Raw genomic sequence first — 12257 nt, forward strand, 5'->3', positions numbered from 1 at the left:
CCTTGTAGATGACATGATCTTGTATTTAAAAAACTCCATGGACTCCACTCCCAAACTACTGGAGCTGATTGGAAACTTTGGCAAAGTAGCAGGGTATAAAATTAACTTTCAAATATCAATGGCTTTTCTGTATGCCAACAATGAGAAGAGTATGGCTGAAATCAGGAAAGCAACTCCATTCGTAATAGCCCCACAAAAATTTAAATACCTAGGAATTAACTTAACCAAAGAAGTGAAGGACCTCTATGATGAAAACTTTAAAAACCTGAAAAAGGAAATCAAAACAGAATTTAGAAAGTGTAAAAAGATCGAGTTCCGGGAAGATGGCAGAGGAGAAGCTAGAATCTGAACAAGCTCTCGCATAGAAAGCAGTTTTAGAGTTCCAGTGAACAGTCCTAAGCCAGAGAATCACACCAAGTGTGCCATCACAGGACAGAGAGATAGACAAGAGAGGGGAAGCCAAGACAAGGAGACACATCTGAGCGCTTGCCAGCAGCTGCCACGGTAGCGGCAAGGTCGCAGCAGCGACCGCAGCCCGGGCCATACCTGAGCGCTCACACAGACAGTCCAGGACGAAGGAGCCAGACGCAGCAGGCGAGAGGATTCTACTCAACACCAGCAAGAACCGACAAGGAGCGGACATCTTCATCCTGCAGTTTGCAGACCAGAGACGACCCAGGATCCAAGACTCGGCGTGAGTACAAGCCCGACGTCCTCACTCCTTCTCAGGGAGCAGAGGAGGGAAGGCCACCCCTCCCCCCCCAGCACCGGTGATCTCCATCTTGAATACCGACAAAGCTTGGAGGAGCTGCTAGCTCCAACTCAGGCCTTGGAATAAAACGAGTCATTTAGCAGGTCACAAGAACTTAACGGCGAAGTGACCTGCCAGACTCAGCTCCATCCAGGGAAAAGTCACCCAGCTCAGGCACCAGCCATTGGAGTGGCTTTCCTCACTGGGTAACCAGAGCCAGAGGCTGCCCCTCCCTCTAGCAGCCTCCACAATCAATTGAAAAACAGAAACCCTGAGAATGGCTCCAGGCTGGGCTCTGTGAGTTTTTCACAAAATAGCCCCAGGGAAGAGCTACTGTATGTTGAAAGGCCTCAGCTCTACCAGAACCTAGCCTCATCACCCCTCTTTTGTGATTCTCAAAGCAGATCACCCTCCCATTAACCTAACCTGGGAGGGGGATCTCAAAATCTTGGGTAAAGCAGAGCATTTTTCTGCCTGTTCGAACAAACTGACTTAAGAAACCAATCAAGCCACAGGACCTCAAGCTGACCAGAGACTCCAACAAGAGGCTGGTTACAGACAAAACGGAGATACAGGATTCTTCCCACCCCTCCAAAAAAAATCAAAGAACTTTTTTTTTCTTCTTTTCTTTTTTCTTTCTTTCTTTTTTTTTTTTTTTGGTACCTTATATATATATATAATTTTTTTTTCCTTTTCTAAAACTTTTATTAATCTTTAATTTTTGCCTCTTTTGAAAAAATAATTGTTTTCCAGGAACTTTTTTTTCCCTCTTATAATTTTTATTTTAGAAATACGTGAATGTGCGTTTTCCTTTCTTTTCTTGTCTTCTTTCTCTTTTTCTTTCTTTCTTAATTATCTTTTTGTTTTTTGTCTAGCTCTACTGAACTTCTGATCTTTTTTTTCTCCCTTTCTTATCCTTTTAACCTTTTCCTCTCTTTTGTTCTTCTGTATGTGACTCAACTCTTGTCTTGCACATCCTCAGATAAACCCATAGTTAACTAGTAGACCTTATCCCCCATTGTGTACACACTTAATCCACAAATTTATTACTCAATCCAAAACCTCTGAGACTTAAATTCCTTAATAGCAGTACTACCTCTTTATACCTATATAATATTTTAAGCATTTTTTTTAAGTTTTTCACATCTCCTCTATCTCCCTCCTGTTTTCTCAATATATTCACATTCCTCTCTAAATAGATGGTCTTTCAATATCCATAACTATATTAATTTTTACGTTTCTATTTTTTTCTGGTCTCTTTTCATTTCCCTTTCCCTTTCTTCTTTTTCTCTCTCTCTCTACTTACATCCTACCCAACCTATTTCCTGCATTGAGATTAAGACATAGTTAACTCTCCTTGTGCCTCCCCACACCAATCTATTCCTATTTTTTTACCCACATCTCTCCCTAACCCTAAAAATTTCTGGTTTTCCAAATTCTTCTCTGCGGTTCGAAGCCCATAAACATATAATTGTTTGATGTTGAATAGATGTATCTGTTGAACTAGATTGTATCTATAGACTATTGACTGTATAAATGCAAACGTTGGTTGATGGTTGCCTTAAGATAGTGTTCTAGCACAAAACTGGTGCTATTTTCATCTCAAATGGGCAGAGTAAGCCGGAAAAACACAAGAAAAATGGCAAATCCGGGTATCTCAATTCCCAATCTTGATAATCAGGGGTCAGATCAGATAATGAACAATCCAGAGGAGAGTTCCCAAATAGCTCTACAAACACTGGTGGCAAACATGATAAATGAGAAGTTTGACAATGTACAAAGGACTCTGTATGAGCGTGATAGGGAGAGAGAGGAGGCATCCCAGAAGTTTATACAGGAATATCATAAGCATGAGGAAGCTACTCAAAAACTGATACAGGATTTGCGTGAACAACTTGAGAATACTCAAAGAGAAAGGGAGGAATGGCCTGAGCAGGCTGAGAACACTCAAAGAGAACTGCAGGAATCCCACGAACGGGAGGAAAGAGAACTGCAGGAATCCCACAAACGGGAGGAAGCTAATCAAAGAGTAATTCAGGAATTGAGAGACCAGGTAGAGAATACACAAAGATCACTAAAGGCATTCATGGAATCCATTAACAAAGAGCTGAAGGAAGTCAGGGAGACCACAAAGGGAATGCTGAATGGAACCCAACAGAAGGCATGGGAGTCCAAAGAAACCATAACCAATCAACTAAGTGATTTGAGAACAAACACTGAACACCAAATTAAGGAAGTAAAGAAATTCATACAAGACCTAAAACAGAGCTTCAACAAAGAACTTGAAGCCATCAAAGCTGACCAATTAGAAGGAAAAGAGATAAAAAAAACAAAGTAGAGAGTCTTGACAGCAGGTTAGACCATGCAGAAGATTGAATCTCAGGGATTGAAGACAGCCTAGATATTATAGAGAAAGAACATACAACCATCCAAGACAAGTCCAAGAAATATGATAGATCTATCCAACACCTGGAAGACACCATCAGAAGGCCTAATCTAAGGATAATGGGTGTAGAGGAGCACCTAGAAACAGAAGTTAATGGTCTAAGAAATTTGTTTAACAGGATCCTAGCAGAGAACTTCCCAAACATACAAAAAGATAGGCCTATTCAGATACAAGAAGCTTTTAGAACCCCAAATAGACCAGACCAGAATAGGACATCCCACTGTCACATTATAATCCACACAGGATCAACCCAGACCAAGGAAAAGATCCTTAAAGCTGTAAAGGAGAAAAGGGTAATCACCTATAAAGGGAAACCAATTAGAATCACCTCAGATTTCTCAACAGAGACAATCAAAGCAAGAAGAGCCTGGAATGATATATGCCATGCCCTAAAAACAAACAACTATCAACCAAGAATACTGTACCCAGCTAAACTCTCCTTCATAACTGAAGGCCAAATAAAAACCTTCCATAGCAAAGAAAAATTGAAACAATACATCTCCACCAAACCAGCCCTACAAAAGATTCTTAAAGATGTCCTACACATAGAAAACCAACAAGACCGCAACAAAGGCCAAGAAACTGCACCCAAACTGAGAATCCAAGAACCATAGGAAGAACCCAGTTTTCGCAGCCCCCAAGAAGGTGGATAACATGCCAGGAACTCCCAAATACCTCTCAGTCCTATCTCTTAACGTTAACGGACTGAACTCTCCAATTAAGCGACATAGACTGTCTAGTTGGATTAAAAAACCAGACCCTTCTATCTGCTGCCTGCAGGAGTCACATCTTGCCCGTAAAAACAAACACTTTTTCAATGTTAAAGGCTGGAACAAAATCTACCAAGCAAATGGCCCCCATAAACAGGCGGGAGTTGCAATCCTAATATCAGATAAAATAGACTTCAAATTAAAATTCATGAGAAGAGATAAAGTAGGTCGCTACATACTAATTAAAGGATCTCTCCTTCAGGAGGATATTACAATTCTAAATATCTATTCACCAAACAATGGAGCACCCAAATTTATCAAAGAAACACTACTTTCCCTCAAATCCCATATAGATCCAAAGACATTCATTGTTGGGGATTTTAACACACCACTCTCCCCACTAGATAGATCAACTCGGCAAAAACTCAACAGAGAAACCGCAGATCTAAACAGCTGCATAGATCAATTAGACTTAACAGACATCTACCGAACATTTCACCCAGCAGCATCAGAATACACGTTTTTCTCAGCAGCACATGGAACGTTTTCCAAAATAGACCACATTTTAGGCCACAAAGCAAACTTGTCTAAATTCAGAAACATTGAAGTTATACCTTGCATTCTCTCTGACCACAAGGGAATAAAATTAGAACTCTACACCAAAAGCCACCAAAGAAAGTCCGGTATCACATGGAGGCTGAATAACACACTGCTGAATCAAGAGTGGGTCATGGAAGAGATTAGAAAGGAAATTCAAATGTTCATGCTATTCAACAAAAATGAACACACAAATGACCAGCTCCTCTGGGACACAGCAAAGGCAGTACTCAGAGGCAAGTTTATAGCTCTGAGCTCCTACATCAACAAATTGGAGATATCTGAAACTAGCAATTTAATGACACATCTAAACCTCCTTGAAAAAGAGCAGCAAGATAAACCCCAATCCAGTAGTTGGAAAGAAATAATCAAAATTAAATCAGAATTAAATGAATTAGAATCCAAAAAAACTATAGAAAGAATCAACAAAGAGTTGGTTCTTCGAAAAACTTAACAAAATTAACAGACCCTTAGCAAATCTTATCAGAAAAAGAAGAGAACACACCCAAATTAATAAACTCAGAGATGAGAATGGAAACATCACCACGGAAACAACCAAGATTCAGAACATTATAAGGGAATACTTCTCAAAACTTTATGCTAATAAGTTTGAGAACTTGACAGAAATGGACCTTTTCCTAGCAAATATTGACATGCCAAAACTAAACCAAGATGAATTAAACCAGCTTAACAGGCCCATATCAAGCATTGAAATAGAAACAGCAATAAGAGACCTCCCAGCTAAGAAAAGTCCAGGACCAGATGGTTTTACAGCAGAATTTTACAAGGCCTTCAAAGCAGAGCTCACACCAATTCTCCTCCAACTCTTCAATGAAATTGAAAGAGAAAGCTCACTACCCAGCACATTCTATGAAGCCATCATAACCCTCATCCCAAAACCAGGAAGGGACTCATCAAAGAAAGAGAACTACAGACCCATTTCTTGGATGAACATTGATGCAAAACTTCTCAACAAAATTTTGGCCAATCGACTTCAACAATTCATCCAAAAAATCATACACCATGATCAAACAGGATTCATTTCAGGGATGCAAAGCTGGTTCAATATACGCAAATCAATTAATATTATTCATCACATCAACAGGAGCAAGAATAAGAACTACATGGTTATCTCAATAGATGCAGAAAAAGCATTTGACAAGATCCAACACCCCTTTATGATGAAGGTTTTGGAAAAATTAGGAATCCATGGAACATTCCTCAATACAATAAAGGCTGTATATGACAAACCTACAGCCAGCATTATACTCAATGGTGAAAAACTAAAGCCATTTCCTCTTAACTCAGGAACAAGACAAGGATGCCCACTCTCTCCACTTCTCTTCAATCTAGTATTAGCATGCCTAGCTACAGCAATAAGACAAGATGCAGACATAAAGGGGATCCAAATAGGGAAAGAAGAAATAAAACTCTCCCTCTTTGCAGATGACATGATCTTGTATTTAAAGAATCCCATAGACTCCACTCCCAAATTACTCAAGCTGATTCAAAACTTTGGCAAAGTAGCAGGTTATAAAATTAACCCCCAAAAATCAATGGCTTTTCTATATGCCAACAATGAGAAAAGTGTGGCTGAAATTAGTAAAGCAACGCCATTTGTAATAGCTCCACAAAAAATAAAATACCTAGGAATTAACTTAACTAAAAAAGTGAAAGACCTCTATGATGAAAACTTTAAAATCTTGAAAAAGGAAATCAACACAGAACTTAAAAAATGGCAAAACCTCCCATGCTCCTGGATTGGAAAGATTAACATCGTGAAAATGGCAGTACTTCCCAAGGCTATCTACAAATTCAACGCAATACAACCTCATTCTTCAAGGAAATAGAAGAGGCAATCCAAAAATTCATATGGAACAATAAAAGACCCCGAAGAGCAAAAACACTCCTCAATGGAAAGAACACTGCTGGAGGAATATCAATACCAAATTTCAAACTCTACTATAAAGTCATAGTAATCAAAACAGCTTGGTATTGGCATAAGAACAGACCTAAGGACCAATGGAATAGAATTGAAAACCCAGAAATGAACCTACAGACCTATAGCCATCTAATCTTCGATAAGGGAGCTAAAACAATAGAATGGAAGAAAGACAGCCTCTTCAGTAAATGGTGCTGGCAAAATTGGTTAACCACTTTGTAGAAAACTAAAGCTAGATCCTTATATATCACCCTGTACCAGAATCAACTCCAAATGGATCAAAGACCTCAGAGTCAAAGTAGACACTCTGAAAACATTACAGGATGGAATAGGAGAAACCCTAGGTCTCCTTGGCACAGGCCTACATTTTCTTAATAGAGACCCAGAAATACAACAAATCAAAGAAAGGTTGGACAAATGGGATTGCATGAAATTGCAAATCTTTGCATGGTAAAGGACATAGCTAGCAAGATCAATAGAAAGCCCATGGATTGGGAGAAGATCTTCACTAGCCATACAACAAACAAAGGTCTCATATCTAAAATTAAATCCTCCAACAACAACTCCTCAAAGAAACAACTGCCCAATAAATAAGTGGGCTAAAATCTTAAAGAGAAACTTCTGTGAAAAGGAAATAAGAATGACCAATAGACACATGAAGAAATGTCCAATCTCCCTAGCCATAAAAGAAATGCAAATCGAAATAACATTGAGATTCCACCTCACCCCAGTTAGATTGGTTATGATCAAGAACTCTAATAATAACAGATGGTGGAGGGGATGTGGCCAGAAGGGAACCCTACTGCATTGTTGGTGGGAGTGTAAACTTGTTCAACCACCTTGGAAAGTCGTATGGAGGTTCCTCAAAAGACTCCACATAGAGCTCCCCTATGACCCAGCAATCCCACTTTGGGCATTTACCCAAATGATCACAAACAAGACCATACTAAAGCTACCAGCACAACTATGTTTATTGCAGCATTATTTACCCTAGCTAAGATATGGAACCAACTCAGATGCCCCTCAGTAGATGAATGGATCAACAAAATGTGGTATAGATACACAATAGAATTCTATGCCTCCATCAGAAAGAAAGACATTGCCCCATTTGTTAGGAAATGGAAAAACTTGGAAAAATTTTTATTAAGTGAAGTAAGCCAGACCCAAAGAAACAGAGGTCCCATGGTTTCCCTTATTTGCAATAACTAGTATATGTCTGAGACAAGTAGAAAAGGTCAGATATGATGATGTTAGGCAAAATGCACCCCAAGGTAAGGACACAAGTGTTTTTTTCTTTCTTGCAATTTTTTCTAACATATTTATAAGGTGATTTTTTGTTGCTTTGTATGCCTCTCCCCCATGGTATAACCTCTGTTTTCACTGTATTTGATGTTGGTGTAATCTGGGGAGGGGAAAGGAAAAAACAAATTGTTTAAATAAGGATATAGGCTGACCCATTTCAACAATAAAATGTACAACACGCTATGTCAAAAAATGAACTTTACAACTTTGGCAAGGGGGAGGCGTAGGGGGCATGGCTGGGGCAGGGGAGGGAGTGTAGTTGTGGAGATGGGAGGGAAGGGATGGTAGGGGAAAAATAAAGTATGAGGCAATAACGCTTAATAAGAAATGTACTTATTACCTTGCTCATGTAACTGTAATCCCTCCTCTGTACAGTATTTTCACAATAAAAAACTTATTTTGTAAAAAATCAGAAAAGGAAAAAATACCTGATATTATATTTTCTATGTTTTAAAAAACACTAGGTCCCCTACCCCTCAGTTTCTATTCAATTGTGCTGCCTTTATTTCCTTCTGTCCTCTCACTTTGAGAGCCTGATATCCACACTAAGGTCTCAGGGCAACAGGTGCCAACTCCTGTCCTTCAGCAAGGCCCCACAGCATGGTTGATGATAGCTGACCTTCACTGGTAGGGCCTGTGGCCTGGCTTGACTGCCCTTTGGATTCCATTGCTCTACAGATTATTTTCCAAGTACAGCCACCATTATCCCAAAAGAAGTCTCTCAGTACTTAGCAGCCCCTTTTTTCCTGAACTCACCTGCATCTGGTATATGGCAAAGAGGAAAAAGGCCATCCCAACCTATGTTGAAAACAAGACACCCTCTATTGCTCCTATCAGCTTCTGTGTCTCCATGAATGTGTTCCCCTCTATCCTCTTGATATAAAAAATTCACCCCTAACACAGGCATTCTGATGTCACCATATTGGACTATTTTAGTGCCCTTTGTACTCCTGAAAGAGAAAGAAAGGAATGGAATTTCAGAAGGGAACAGAATTTAGAGCATCTAGGTAAAGGTCAGCTACCTCATTCCATGAACCCTGTTGGTAGCCTCAGGAAATTTCAGAGTTCAGTCTGGGAGGGAATTCGACAGCATGGGCACAACTCAGCCCTGTGTGGCAACACATCTGTGGTCCAAAGAGGGCAGTGTAGAGGTGAGGATAAAGTCATGCTGGACAGAGAAGAGTGTGTAGGACAGTGTAAAGCACCATGGCACTTGGGAAATTTCTGTGCTGTGCAGGACCTGTTGATGGTGACTCTGGAGACTTCTTTAACACTGAATTTAAATGGCCCTTCCATAGCAACTTACACTAACCCAAGAAGAGATATACACACACAAATGTTGAGGGTGCACCACTTTATTGCTAATATGAGTAAAGATGATATAATGGTTACAGTGGCAGTGTGGGTGGCCCAAGTATAGAGGCACTAAAAGAAATTATCTGCTTCTGGTTCCTGGAGGAGGAAGTGATTTTAGGGCTCTTCCAACCACACAGAGAAGATGATGTCTCAGTCATCACTCTCATGACCTCTCATTATTCTCTTCACAATTTTTCTATGTTTGGCTCTCCTATTCTGAAACCAAACCTGAAATCAAAGTGAAAAATCATTGATTTACTATAATAGTGAATATAATAGTGTAGAAAACATATTGTACAACTTCATAAGTCCCTGCGATTTGAACTTGTAGGAGGCAACTATTTTGTCATTGCTTCAATCCTTTGTGAGGGTACAGTGTTGGGACACATGGCTGGAATATGTGCGGTCTCAGTGTCTATCCTGAACACCTGTAAGAATTAACACCTTCCTCCTTCAGGTGACACATAGTGAGCACCTACTATGTGCCAAGCTCTTGAACAGAGTTACGTTGAGTAATGGAAGTGAACAAAATCTCTAATAAATTTAGTTAAGCTAGAACTTTACACAAAAGTTCTGCAATAAATTGATATTTCAGAATGAAGCTGTAAAATCAGCTATGAAGTACAAACTAATGTCATTGGACCAAAATTTAGTTTAAAAATTATTTTAAAAATCATAAATGAACTTTTGTAACAATGCTTGACAAGAAATGTACTCATTATCTTACTAATGTAACTGTAGTCTCTCTGTACAGCATCTTTACAAGAAAATAACATTTAAAATAAATAAAAAAATAAATCATAAATGAAGTTTTATAATCCAAAGTTCACCCATTACTTTTCATCACTTTAGAACCTGAAAAGCAATGAATGTAAATCCATGCTTTCCAAATGCAATACACTAAAACAATGCAAAACTGTTGTATAATGGTTAATAAGAATTTCTCAGTGTTGTCCATGAAACAGCAAGAATAAATTCTTGGCAAGAATTACCCGTGAGCAAAAATAACTATTTAACTATCAAAAACAATTACTTACTCGTGTTTAAATTAAGAAGACTGGTACTATTTTCTGTTACAAATGCTAACATGTAGAAATAAATCCTCTTTATTATTATATTTATATAGAAATATATAAATGATTTACTTTTTATTATTTATTCATGTTATTTTATGCTATTATTTCATCTGAGAGAGTCCTGACAATCCATAAATGCCAGTATTGACAGTGGTTCCTTTTGGTTCTCCTGCCCCTGGTTTGAGGAGCAGAAAGAAGCCAAGAAGTACAAGGATCTGGTGGAGGTGGTATAGCCACAATGTAGCCATATTCACATCCACGTGTAGAATCCACCACTGCCATGTCCTCTTCCAGGGGCCAAAGTGAGCCAGAAGCCAAGGGAGGCCAAGGAGCAGTTCCTGGTCACCCACACCAATTTCCATAACCCCATCATATCTGGTGGCCCTTGCTACTTTGCTTTTTTTGGGGGGAGGGGGGTCTGGTCGTGGGCCTGAACTCTGAGCCTGGGCGCTGTCCCTCAGCTCTTCAGCTCAAGGCTAGCGCTCTACCACTTGAGCCACAGCGCCCCTTCTGGCTTTTTTTTGCTTATGGGTGCTGAGGAATTGAACCCAGGGCCTAAAGCATGCAAGGCAAGCGCTTTACCACTGAGCCACCTTCCCAGCCCCAAGCCCTTGCTACTTTGTATGCCCTCCCCTTCCTCCTGTACCTCCAGTACAATCACCCCACCTGTCCCTGCTAGTATTTTCTTCTCTTCTACATTTTTGGAAGTTTTTTCTCTTTTATATTTTTCACTAGGCAATCACATGGCCTCTGGTTGGGAAATAATGATAAACTGAAGTTTGGTTACACTTTTTTCCATCTGAGACATTCCAAAATTCAATTTCTGTTTGCCAATAGAAAATACAATAAAATCACACCAAAATAAAATTGCTAAGGGTACATTTGTCCTCATCCTGAACCACGTATTTCATCAAATGACTTCAAAATGCTTGTTTCTGGTTTACTGACCTTCACTCTGGCATCAGCCACATCTATATCTCTTGCAAGTTGTTTCCTGTGGAGAGAACACCACAAATGTTCTTGGTCTCTGTTACTGATGAAATGATATCTAATTTGTCCATCCTATGCGTAGGATGTGACTTCAACATAATAACAAATGCAAACTTCTAAGACAAATGTGCACACGTGAATGGTACAGGACTGAAATTATATGATAGTATGTCATTTCCTTAAACATTATTCTAATAAAAGTTTATGTGCAGAATAGGCCAGCAATGCAGTTAATGAGAGTAAATGGGCAAGTTCAACTACATCAAAAGTGACTTCTGTGTACTAAAGATCTCAAAAGTAAACATACAATGGATGAAAATACTTGCAAATCACCCAGGCCTTCTTAGCTCATGCTTGTAATTCTAGCTACTCAAGAAACTGAGATCTAGAGGATCACCATTCCAAACCAGCTCCAACAGTAAAGTCTGAGAGACTCTATGTCCAATTAACCAGTAAAAACTAGGCTGGAGATGTGGCTCAAATGGTAGAGCACCAGCTATGAATGGAAAATCTGAGCAAGAAGGTAAGGCACTGAATTAAGGCCCTGGTTCAGGTTAAATAACTAAATGAATAAAATTCAAAATATGATATGATGTTGGGGAATCAGTAACCATACAGCCACATTTTAAAACAGGCATAGGTAACATGTTTCTCCAGAAAAATCCATGAATGGCCATGATGTACATGGAAGAGATCTTATGTGATTTTCTTATCATGAGATCCCTCAAAAGGGGATTTAGAGAATGAAGAATTAATAGGTAGTTGTCAGGGACTGAGTAGAGAGTTAAAAGTGTGTATGTAGGGGAGGGATGTTTAATGCATATAAAGTTTAAGATTGGCAAGATGAAGAGACTTCTGGAAACCTGACTCACCACAATGTGAAACAACTTTGTACTGATCATTTCTGTATTAGAAAGGTTGTTTCGAAAGTAAATACTGTTCAGTTTGATTTGCCAGCTCTGACAAGCAAAAGAAACCAAAAGCAATGGTTGCTAGTCATTTCTTAGACGTGTTTCCAGTCTATTCCTGCATGCACATACTGATTTAGCATTCCAAGGCATTCCTCCCAAGCCCAGTGCCATGGAAG

The 12257-nt window shown here is 39.3% G+C and overlaps 1 protein-coding gene across 1 annotated transcript in view; it reads right to left on the reverse strand.

Moving 5' to 3' along the window:
• Positions 1–257: 257 nt before the first annotated feature.
• The window catches only part of LOC138839759 (double-strand-break repair protein rad21-like protein 1), a 71509-nt gene continuing 59509 nt past the window's right edge, over positions 258–12257 (reverse strand). Inside the window, exons 19-20 of the mRNA XM_070039321.1 lie at positions 8505–8698; positions 258–265 (exon numbers count right to left, since the gene is read on the reverse strand). Coding sequence (XP_069895422.1) covers positions 258–265; positions 8505–8698 — 202 coding nt within the window. The remainder of the gene's footprint in view (positions 266–8504; positions 8699–12257) is intronic.

Source organism: Dipodomys merriami, unplaced genomic scaffold (assembly GCF_024711535.1).
Source record: "Dipodomys merriami isolate MVZ:Mamm:240054 unplaced genomic scaffold, mDipMer1.0.p SCAF_3, whole genome shotgun sequence".
NCBI classification, from domain to species: Eukaryota; Metazoa; Chordata; class Mammalia; order Rodentia; family Heteromyidae; genus Dipodomys; species Dipodomys merriami.